This window comes from Cebus imitator, unplaced genomic scaffold (assembly GCF_001604975.1).
Source record: "Cebus imitator isolate Cc_AM_T3 unplaced genomic scaffold, Cebus_imitator-1.0 Scaffold79, whole genome shotgun sequence".
Taxonomy (NCBI): Eukaryota; Metazoa; Chordata; class Mammalia; order Primates; family Cebidae; genus Cebus; species Cebus imitator.
In genome coordinates this window covers 4,413,107-4,425,687 of record NW_016107394.1, presented here as the reverse complement: position 1 = coordinate 4,425,687, position 12,581 = coordinate 4,413,107, and the positions used below count along the sequence as shown (strand labels likewise).

The following is a 12,581-nucleotide window of genomic DNA, read 5'->3' as shown; positions in this document are numbered from 1 at the left end:
AATATGTACAACTACTAATGGTGCTCATCACCCTGCAGGGGTAAAGGAGAAAGGAACAGTCCCTTGGGTAGAGAGTTACAAACAGAAATTGAAGGGAATTTTCTGAGAAAATTGAAGGCACTTGCAAGTATGGACGCCTCAGCTAGAAGAGTAGAGTGAGTAATATGAAAACTAACTGAACTTGTTTCTAGACACAGGTAAAAAGAAAAAAACAAAACAAAACAAGAAAACCATGTACCAAGCACTGTCTTGGCACATCATCTTATTTCATGTTCGTAAAAAGCCTATACCATTTGTGATAAAAATCCCCATTTTAGAGATGCAAAAACAAGGAATTAAACAAGTTAACTCATCTGCTTAAAGCCACACAGTAAGTGGTCAACGTAAAATTTAAACCCAGGTCTGCCTGACTCCAAAGTTCTTATATTTTCTCTACTCCTGCTGTTCCTCTTCTAACTTCTAGCTGAAGACAGCATATTGAACTAATATGACATATTCAGTGTAACAGAAATAAAGCAATAATAAGTTAGAGACTGTGTAAAGGTTTAAAATAAAATCCCACTGGCTTTGAGACGAAGATGAAATTTAAGAATAAAATAGCAGAAGTTTATAAATTAAGTTAAATGCCAAAAATTATCTTTGCCAGAGGAAAAAAATCTAAGAGCTTCTATTCCATATCATCTGTTATAGGCTGTGCACCTCTATCACATTTCTTCACATTCCTTTCAAAACGAAATAACCCCACTCATATTTCTAATCACCCAACAGTATTATTTTTGTAGGCTACAGATCAGAACTACAGAGACTATTTCAGAAGGATATGAGTGCTCAACCAACCACAGTAATTCCTTAACTTAGAACTGACTCCTTAACTAATACTAGAGTATCTAGTTTACCTTTTTAATGTATATTAGGTTGATGGCTTCAAAGACCTTTCCAAAATCTTCCCAAAGTCTTTTACTGATTGGATATAGGGAAAACTGTTCCAATTAGCACCTATTCCTAAATTTACTTTCTAATTATTTTCCCATGTGTCCACATGGAGTTGTTCCTTTCAGAAGCCTTGGCCAAAGCATTCTGATAAATGATTAAGGGAATGAAAACATAGCATTTGCCTCTCTGGGATGCTCACGGGGTCTTACTCCTACCCATTTAAAAGAGCCTCTAAAAACCATGAAAAACATTGTACCTCTCACAGGATATCAGAGGCTATAATCCTGAACACATAGCATGAATGGTAGACTATTCACAGAAGTGACAAAGATTTTATACCTCTATCACAGATTCAGCTTCCTGCTACTATTTCTTGTGTTTGTTCATTTCTTTTGCATTACTGTCATATGTATATATAATTTGTTTTTTTTCTTTCACTCACTTGTATAGTTAAGCTAATATCCTTTTTTCAAAAGCCTCTCTTACCATTTTCAATTCATCTTAGAGAAGTTTCTGGAAAGAGTAGAATCCTTTGGATAGATTTCCCCTCATTACCTAAAATGTTTTATACCCATTATGCCATGAATTCATGGAGAATTGATTAAAGCAGTTCAAACTTTTCACCACTGTTTCTCAAAGTAGGCTTTTTTGAGTCAACCAGCACATCAGTTCAACCCATTTAACTTTCTCTTTAGCCTCCTTCTTTTTCTATATATTTTATATAATTTGGGAAAATATCTTGGCTCTTCATTTAACTAGGTATTTTTAAAAAAGCATATTAATGTTCCTGGTAAGGCTCTTGCCCTTATTAGATTTGCTTATCTTACAACATTGCCCACAGCCTAAAACTAGAAGGGTCCACAGTGTCAGTCCCTTCCAACAATGACACTGCAGATTGTTCCAGTTAACCCTAGTTTTACCTGTGTAGAATGCCACCAACAATACCCAGGCTGCCTAGAATGTCACAATTCTTAAAAGATTTACATGAAGGTAGCCAAAGGAATATCCCCTTCCCTTAAAAGAAAAAAAAGAAAAGAAAATGTCTTCAATAGCATATATAATATTAATTCTTATCCTCTTTCCCTCTGTGTTATTTTGACAAATTGCTGAAAGATCATGGTTCTGGCCAAAAGGCTAAAGCAGATTTCAAACAGAAAGAGGTGCTATGGTGTCTCTCAATGCTAGAATTACTACTCTCATTGTGATCCTAATCCATTACTTTTTTAGCTCCTTGAGCATTAAAAGTAAAATTGATCCCCCTACCCAAAAATGAATGGTAATGCTCACCTTCATCCTCACTGCTATCAGACTCAGGAAGTTTGATTCTTCTCCTCTTTTTCTTCATGTTTTCAGTTTCCTTTGTCTCATCATCAGATAACGCTACTCGCTTCCCCCTGTTGCCATCCAGAAATAAATTAAGTATGATATACAGAACAAAAATGTAAGTATTCACATGCTCTTATGGGTTTTGCTTTATAACTCGTGGTCTTAATTCCAGAGGGTAGGAAAGAATAGCCAAATAGTCCAATAAGGACTCTTGTTAAGGATACTCTGCTACCTGACCACAACTAGGTCACGTCATGAGGTGACTTGAATAAAAAATTTCTGTAGTTCTCTAGAGGCTACTGGAAGCTACAACCAGGTTATCAAGAGTCTTTCCAAATTCCTTCTTACTTTCCTGATTGGCCTTTCAATTATTCAACAATCATTAAATAAGCAGCTACTACATACATACAAGGCTCTTTGCTAGCCACTGAGAATGCAATGATACAGAAGAAAATACTGTTTCCAAGAAGGTCTGGCAAGCACCATTGGCTATAATACAATGTGGTAGATTTAACTGGACAAATAAAATGTTATGCAATATACTTCATATTTGAAAAACTTAAAAGCTAAGTAGAAGTTCATCATGTAGAAAGGGGAAACAAATATTTTAAAGAGAAAGAATGTAAGCAAAGGCACAGATATCCTTTTAAGGTGATTCTAATGACATAAAAAAACAAAACAAAACCTAGACTCCATCTTGACATTATTTAGCTCCTTTGGATGGACGGACACTCCATCACACTCCTCATGCAACCAACAAGTAATTTATCAAAGGCCTACTATATGTTAGAGACACAAATATATACAAGACATAATCTTTACCATCAAGTACCGTATGTCTTATATAACTTTAAATATCCACCCTCCTTTCTACCTTGAACTAGAAAGAGAACAACTAAACCCAAAGTAAAAGAAAATAATAAAGATAAGAACAGACATCAATGAGATAAAAAAGAAAGAAAATTAACATAGCCAAAGTTTTTATTTTTGGAAAAGAGATTAATAAATTAATAACCTTTTATAAAACCCATTTTGAAAAGGGAAAAATATAAATTAATAATCAGGAATGAAACAAGAAATCTGCATTGAGTACAGATTCTATAAACTCAAAGAATAAGGTTATATAATGAACAGCTTTATGCCAATAAACTCAATTTAGATCAAACAGACATATTCTTTTAAAAACACAACTTAGTCAAAACTGATCCAGGAAGTACTAGAGAATTTGAACAGCTCTAGCTAAATCCAAGTCACAATAAAAACCATTCCCACAAACAAAATCCAGCCCTGGAGTCACTGGCAAATTTTATTAAACATTTAAAAAATATATACATATATACAAGCTCCTTCAGAGGAAACTTCTCCCAACTGTGGTCATGGATCAAGTGACCATGTCATCCAATGACAAGGACGCATTTTGAGAAATGCATTGTTAGGTGATTTCACAGTGTGAACGTCACAGAGTATATGCACACAAACCCAGATGGTATAGCCTACTGCTCCTAGGTTACAAACCTGTACATCATTGTTACTGTACTCAATACTGTAGACCATTGTACTACAATGGTATTTGTGTATTTAAATATCTAAAATATTTTACACTAAAAATACTGTATAAAAAAAGATTAAAAATGGTACACACATATAGGGCACTTACCATGAATGGGGCTTCCAGCACTGAAAGTTGCTCTGGATGAGTCAGTGAGTGAGTGGTGAGTGAATGTGAAGGCCATAGGATATTCCTGTACACTGCTGCAGACTTTATAAACACTGTACACTTATACAACACTAAATTTATTTAAAAATGTTTTTCTTCAATAATAAACAGCTTACTGTAACTTTATTTTCAATTATAACTTTTTGACTCTTTTGTAATAACACAGCTTAACACAAAAAATTGTACAGCTGTACAAAAATATTTTCTTTATATCCCTATTCTATAGGCTATTTTCTATTTTTAAAATTTTTAATTTTTCATTTACTTTTTAAACTTTTTTAATTGAAAACTTAAGACCCAAACACACATTAGCATTGGCCTACACAAGGTCAGGATCATCAATTATCATTGCCTTCCACCTCCACATCTGGTCCCATTGGGAGGTCTTATTCAGGGGCAATAACACACATGAAGCTGTCATCTCCTATGATAAGAATGCCTTCTTTTGGAATATCTCCTAAGGACTGCCCAAGGCTGTTTTACAGTTAACTTTTTTTATAAGTAGAAATACAACCCTCTAAAATGATAAAAAGTATAGTGCAGTAAATACAGGAGCATATTCATTTTTATTATCAAGTATTATGTACACATAACTATTAATATATATGCTATACTTTCATATGACTGGCAGCACAATAGGTATGTTTATACCAGCATCATCACAAACACGTGAAAAATGTGCTGCACTACCATGTCATGACAGCAATGCTGACATTAGGCAACAGGAATTTTTCAGCTCCATTACAATCTTATGGGACCACTGTTGTATATGTGGTCCACTGTTCACCCAAACTTCGTTATGCAGTGCATGACTAATCTTACGAAGTTAGCACAATTTTGACTCAGCAACTTAACAAAGACATTACCAGAAAAGAAAGTAACTGACCTACAGTCCTCATTAACAAGCAACAAATGCTTAGTGTAATATTAACAAATCTAACCCAGCATATATAAAAAAGGATAATACATCATAACCAAGTGGAGTTTATCCCAAGAAAACAAGGTTGGCCTAACATTTTAAAATCAGTGTAATTCGCTGCATTAATAAAAACACCTTTGAGCATCCAATAAATGCAGAAAAAGCAGCTGTCAAAATTCAACACCCACTCATGATAAAACCACTTAGTAAACTTGGAACAGAAAACAACTTCCTCAATCTGGTTAAGGACATCTACTAAAAATCTACATTTAACATCACATTTAGTAGTGAAATACTGAATGCATTCCTGGCAATAAGCATCAACAGTGAGTGTTGTACTCATGGTTGGGGAGTCATATGTTCCTAGGAAGTGAGATCCACTGGACAGAGCTTTAACCCTCTGCAATTTCACCATTTTGTTGATGTTTTCAATGAGAGTAGTCCCAACCTTGCCACAAAAGTCGTCTTTCTGGGCCTATCAGTGTTGACAGTGTCCTTTAGAATTTCTTTCAACAGACTAATTCTACCAACTATGAGGTAGTGTCTCCAATTCCTGGATCTAGTTTTAATAGCTTATGTGCTTTTTATTTTCTTTTCTAATTACATTTTACCACTTGAAAAATAAACTCATTGATATAAAAAAAAACAAAAAAACAAAGAACTTTTTCTCTTAAATTCGACTGGAAATAGTAACCCCTCATTTGGCAATATGAAGTGAAACGCACGCGCGCGCGCACGTACACACACACACACACACACACACACACACACACACACAGGCATACTTATGCCACATCCACAAATTTAAAACAAAAAGTATTCGAAGTGCTACATAATAAAATAACCAATAATAATAATAATAATAATAAAACAAAAAATAACAATTAATTTAGAGCAATAAGACCAAAAAAGACTTTGGTCCTTAAATCACCCAAACTAACTGATTCCACAGTCCTACTTCACTAGACAAGTTACTGGGCTTCTCTCTCCATTTTGCTTGTATAGTTGTGTCCCTAAGGCATTAAGTGGGATTTAGTACTTAAGTGAAAACTGCCTGCTGTAAGTAAGCCCAAATAGAACTTCTCACCCCCATTAGAGACTCTTCCCCAACAAGCAACAAAATTTTCCTACCTTTTTTTTTCCTTCTGCAGCATCTTAACAGGCTCTGCTTTTTTGCTGGATTTTTTCAGGCCTGCAGGAGCTGCCAGCTTTGGTTCAGTGACAGACACTGTAGGTTGCTCCACTATTTTTTCTTCTTTCACTGCTTGTTCTGAGTCCAAACTGACTTTATCTATAAATAAAATATAGCAGATGACATATGACCCCATCATGCAATGTTAATACATCATTCTTTTGACAGTCTACCATGTGCCAGGTAATATGTTAGGACCAGGGGCAAAAAGGAGCTCATGGACATTCAGAAAACATTTCTTCTTTCCTACCACCACTCTAACTGTAACTTTTCATTTCTGCCTCCTGCTAATCCCTCATTATATCACAGCCCCAGGCTAAATGATAGTAAAAGGAAGGCTTAGAAAAAACAAATACAATGTTATGAGGTATTATCCTTCTTCTTTTTCAGGTGAGGAAAATCAAGAATCAGAAGTATTACAAGATGTTTCCCAACAATACAGAGTTTACAAATGGTAACAACAGAATTGCAGCAAGACCTTTACTTTCTATTATATTCTATCTTTTAATGCCTGGCAGAGTATGAGGGTTCAATTTCTCCACATCCTTGCCAACACTTGTTACTGTCCAGTATTAAGTTTTAAATGGTTCAAGTCCCCACAATAAACTCTCTTCATCCAACTCTCAAGCTTGATTTTCATTGTAATTAATGATCTTGTCTTGTGTCAAATATAATAAAAAGTCATAATTTTACTCTGAACATTCAGCCTTCAAGAAATGTCTGTTAAATAAATTAACTTTGTAAGCAATTCTTTTTTTAGATGAATATTTAATAGTATTTTCTTTTATCTAGGTTTTCACCCTCACTGTATTACATGCTATTGTAACACTATGACTCCTACCTAGCAATTAACAATCATTCACTATGTCCATGTTTTCTTTCTTTCCTTTCCTTTTTTTTAAGAAATGGGGGTCTTGCTTTATTATTGCTGGATCTGAATTCATGGGCTCAAGCAAATCTCCTGCCTTGGTCTTCCAAGTAGCTGGGATTACAGGCATGTGCCACCATGCCTGGCTTTTTTTCCATTTTATTTGTTTGTCTCAGTAGAATATAAGGGCTTGAAGGCAGGGACTCTGTCTTTTTCTCTATTGTATCACCAATGCATAACACGTCAAGCACATGGCAGGTGCTCAATCTATTTGCTAACTAAACACATGACCTAAATAAGCATACTACTGTAGTTTGGTTTTTTTTTTTTTTACAATTCACAAATAATCACTGTTTTGTGTATTTTAAAAATAAGAATTTTAAAATTCACTGGGTTTTTAAGGTTACAAATGCATTAAAAAATACATATCAATAAACAGGCAGGTCTCATCAAAGTTGCCAAGAAACCATAATCTGATTGGGTACAGTGGCCCATACCAGGCAGGACAGTGACAGCATGATGCTTTAACACAGCAGTCCCCAACCTTTTTGGCACGAGGGGACCAGTTTTATGGAAGATGATTTTTCCATAGACAGGGGTGGTGGTGGTGGAGGGGTGGTTTCAGGATGAAACTGTTCCATCTCAGATCATCAGGCATTAGATTCTCATAAGGAGCCCACAACCTAGATCCCTCACATGCACAGTTCACAATAGGGTTCACAATCCTATAAGAATCTAATGGCACCACTGATCTGACAGGAGGCAGAGTTCACGCGTAATAACGCTTGCTCACTCGCCGCTCACTTCCTGCGGTGCGGCCTTTCCCAACGGGCCACAGACTGCTAGCCCTCAGTTTCTGTGGGTTGGGAATCCGTTTTAACGGAAGTAGGAAGCATTCCCTGTGCACCGATTGTGCCGGCCATAATACAATGCTTCCCAATAACCTTTAAGTAGCACATTTTCCGTATACTTTTCTAGTTACCTGTGCTTTTCTAGTTATACATTCTGAGCTGGAAGAACACAAAAATGTTCTCTGATAGCTTTTATGGTAAACATGAAACTGTCACCCTTACATAAGCAGAATATGAAAAAAAAAAGCCACTCCAATCCCTCCCATGACCACCAATTTAGCCATCATGGAAAGGCAGAATTCTGGCTAATTTTGCTTGCATAGGCATGTAACAAAATGCCTCCTTTAAAAATCTTTGTAAAACGGATGCTCCAAGAGAGTGTGCCATAATTATCCTGCGGCTCCTGCATTCTTCCTGGTATCCTACCACATACTCTCTGGGGATGTACACTTGATATGAGAAGTATGAAAATATGTGACTACTGGTTCTTTCCATATGAAAGAATTCTTATTTAAACATCTTTTTAAAAATCAAGAAGACTTTTGCTTTCTCAAAAAAGATTTTAAAATACCCATTATTACTTGAGACCTTCTAATTCACACTGGAAGTAATCTGCAAAAAATAACTGAAGAAAGGCAAAAGATTTATTTTGTGGCCCCATAAGAGACAGAAGAAATAAAGGTCACACCAGGCAAACTGACTCTAGCATCCATGTTATTAACCTCAACACTTTACTGCTTAGTCAAGCAGCCTTCCTTTTATTTTAATCACCCATTTTCAAGGGCCCTGTGAAGCAAACATTTCATTCTCTTTTCAAGGCTGGAAATTAAACCAGGAATAATAAACTGCTCTCAAAGTGATCTTAACTGAGCCTAACTCATCCATAAAGTTCCAGCTGAGTTACTTTCATCCATATATTATATTGGGCAGTACCCTGCAAATTTATATTAGATGCAGGTAGTCTCCTGGATAGGCAAAAACTAGACAAAGTGGCTTTCACTTCAGATATAATATGTTATTATATTAACATTCACTCATTAGTCAAAGTAAGGTAAGAATATGCTTACTCATGGCAGCTTTTCCAAAAAAGTTGCTCATCACATTCCCTTTCCCTGGTGCCTTGTTGCCTGCCGAAGATGCCTACAAGCATAGAAAACACACATAATTTTTTGCTAGCATTTAGGCTGTTCATGAAGTAGCAGTCTCAAACAATCTCTTCAATAGCATAGCACACTGTTGTGAAGGTATAGTCTCTATATAATCATGCCAAAATGTGTAGGCATTAGATATAAGAACAAATTTAGAACAATAATCCAGACCAGATAGTAACTGGTATTAATCTCTAAAGCATAGTTTCTTACAGATCTTATCTAAACTTTTCTTGAGCACATTTTGAAACTATTTATTTTGACAGAATTAAAACAGATCAGAGGCAGTATGTACACAAAGGGGGAGAAACCTAAAACATTACATTTTTAGTCGTCAGAAGTAGATCTGAATTCCTGGTTCCACAATTTAGTAGCAATATGGGCTCCAGACAAATTACTTAAATCTAGGTTTCAGTTTTACCATATGCAAAGGGAAATAGTTAATATCTCCCTCACAGAACTGATAAGAGGATTTAAACAAAGACCAAACTATTGGCACACAGTTGAAATTCAATAAACGTTAGTGTTTTCCTCCATCCCTTTCCCTTCCCAAGACAGAAGCTTGAAAATGACAGTGATAATAGTAACAATAATTATACTGGATTTTAAAAATAATATCTTAATGATACTTTTAAGTCAATGCCCTTAACGTTAGTTCACATGACTAAACAATAAAAAACTAAGGGAAGCAAATGAAGCAAACAAAACAAAACAAACAAACAAAAAAAAACACATAAAGTAGAATAAGAATGGGAAATATTCTAGGAAGGAAGGTATATATTGCAAAGCTCGGAATATAAAATGTTCCTCAGAATGATACATTGCAAACAAACATTTTTTTGAACATAACAATTCTCAAGGTATTTTCACATGCATTTTTTCACCTGGGTCTCACAACAATCTTGTGATGTGCACAAAGTAGACATTACCATTTTACAAAGGAAATCTAAGGCTTGGTGAGAATAATATCAAAAGCAAAAGAACTCTTTCAGATAACAGTATCAAGTATTAAAGGGTTCAAACTAAAGTAGAAAAATAAGAACTGAATATCAGAACCTTATATAAATAAACTACTAACACTGGAACTATTAATGCTTTTCTAGTTACCCACTCTGAGCTGCAATGAAGGGGTATCTTCAAAGAAGACTTACATTTGTTACTTCTTTCGCCTCTGTTTTCGCTTCCTTGTTGATTTCTTGGGTTTTAGCAGCAGCTTTGGCGGCAAACAGTCCCATAATTCCTTTGGGCTGCTGGGAAACCTGCTTGGACAGAGGAGGGCCATGACCATTGGTGGTTGGCTCATTGTTGGCTTGTGTCTCACTTGATATGTTAAGATGTGATTGCTCAAACTTTTTGGAAGATGAAGAGGATTCAGCAGGAGATCTAGGGACTGCAGCTGCACATTGTATTGCACTAAATCTGGGGACAAGAATGTTGCATTAAGTTAATGTCAGTATATGCAATTCTTGGGTGGTTCAATAAAAAAGAAAAAAAGAAGAAAAACTAATGTCAATATAAAACCTTATTTTCAAACTCTTCCTTCTTCCACACAATACTTAACTCTAATATTGTTTAGAATCATTTTTAGAAAAATGTTGTACAAAACTCTGTATTACATAAAGAGACAAATATTGGAGAGAAGTGAGTCACTTGTACAAGGTTATACATCTAGTTGGTAATAGATAGGGTTGGAATTAGGCATCTTCTACCACAACAAATTGAACATTCTTGCTTTTTTGAAAAAAGTATCCTTATCAAAAGAATAAGAATGCAACCAACAATTATAAAAAATTTAGTAATTTTATTATCCTTGGGAAATGAAATAGCCCTTGTTTTTAAAGACCTTCCTCTAATAGGGCTAGATTTGCAATAAATATTGACTAAATCAAAACTAAGCTTTAAATATTAACCAATTTCCTGGCAACTCTCTTGGCCACAGTAAATCATGCTGTAGGATTAGGTGTGCTGGGTCACGCTTGTAATCCCAGCAGTATGGGAACCTAAGGTGGGCAGATCACTTAAGCCCAGTCTTGCTTATTGAGCATAGGTAAGACCTCCTTGAAGTCTTATTTATCTTTTACATTTCAGGCACCCAGCTCAAGACCTGGCACATAGAAAAGTGTTAGGAACAACATGAAAGAATGACTAAGTGAATGAAAGTGAGGCTTCTGGCTTCTCTCCCTTCTTTAGTGTGTCACCTTCAACTTGGGGTGGGAGATTTCTAAACTATATGATGATAGCAATTATCTTAGAGATCAACCAGGCACAACTTCAAGATTAACTGCTAGAATACCTGGCTTAATGAAAAAAAAAAAAAAAAAATCCCTGATACATCATCTCAGAAGTAACTTTAGACTGGGCAGCCCCAAATCTAGAGTCAAAAGCTCCCAAAATCTTCCACTGATTTATTATGGTCTTCATCAGAAAACTCTCTATTTACACACATCTTTTGTGCATCAGAGTTAAGAACAGACGGAAATCATTTTCTTTCACCCACTGCTCTTCCTCTCCAGCCTTGCGGTGCTTCCACATACAGAGTAAAAGTAAAAGGGTAATGTTTTATTTCATTGTCAACGTCTTAAAGTTGGCCTTAAAACAACTCTTGCTCCTTCTGGTCTGCATTCCACACCTTAAGGTCAGGACCAGGAATTGGCAATGAGGAAGAGACTGAGTTAGGCTGGGAGCATGTCTAACAACAGATCTCTGCTCAATCCTAAAATTTTAACTTTCTTCATGTCACAGCACTTCTTAAAACACACGAAATCATGAGTCAGATCTCAATTGGCCCATAATTCTCAGAACCAAATACAAGCTCATTTGTTGGAGATAAAATCACTTCTCTACTGAGAATACTTAAAGTATTTAGGTAGTTTCACTGAAGTGCTTCCTATTACCACATTTCTACTTGCCATGTTTATTTTAGTGGGCCTGGCAAATCTCATTTTGAACTTTTGCGTCACTTTTATTCTTGTTTGCTTACTTGCTAGATACAACAAAGGAACTGATTTTTAGAGCCTGAAACACCCAACTAGATTTTAAGACACATTAGTTTTGAAATCTAGTAATATATTTTAAATAAACTTATCGGGGTGTTAATATTTTCTTGAAATCCTTCCTTAAAAGAAAAGAGACTTGTAAATTATTACTCTTTGGCTATATATTTATTTAATAAATATTTATATGCCTATTATACTCAAGATTTTGAGCTAAAGAAAAAAAAAGAACTAATGTCTATCGTTAATTCTCTCAATAACTACTTAATGAATCCTTACCACGTGCCAGGCACTATTTTGGGTATATAGCTAACAAAATAGGCCAAATCCCTATTCTTATGGGACTTACAGAAACTACGGCAATTCTGTATCTCTCTCTCCTTGATGACCCATCTTTATCAGTCATCTCACCTCCCCAGGATCTTCAACCTTTTCTTCCCTGCTACCTTCCTAACAACCTAAGTTCAAGTCATTCTCAACTTAAAAAGTGCATATATCCTTCCCCTGTCTCAATCCCTCTTTAGCTACCACCCTCTTTTCTTTTTTTTAATACTTATTTTTCTTAATTTTTCTCTTCAAAAAATTTGTAGTCTACAACGAACATATTTTGGAATTTTTTTTTTTTTTTTTTTAA

The 12,581-nt window shown here is 35.4% G+C and overlaps 1 protein-coding gene across 2 annotated transcripts in view; it reads right to left on the bottom strand.

Annotated features, from left to right (window-relative positions):
• The window catches only part of POLD3 (DNA polymerase delta 3, accessory subunit), a 47,961-nt gene that overhangs the window by 11,595 nt on the left and 23,785 nt on the right, over positions 1–12,581 (bottom strand). For both annotated transcript variants that reach the window (XM_037740129.1, XM_017532986.2), the window contains 4 exons: positions 10,106–10,373; positions 8,874–8,946; positions 6,027–6,186; positions 2,221–2,327 (listed from right to left, as the gene is read on the bottom strand). In XM_037740129.1, the coding sequence (XP_037596057.1) occupies positions 2,221–2,327; positions 6,027–6,186; positions 8,874–8,946; positions 10,106–10,373 (608 nt within the window). The remainder of the gene's footprint in view (positions 1–2,220; positions 2,328–6,026; positions 6,187–8,873; positions 8,947–10,105; positions 10,374–12,581) is intronic.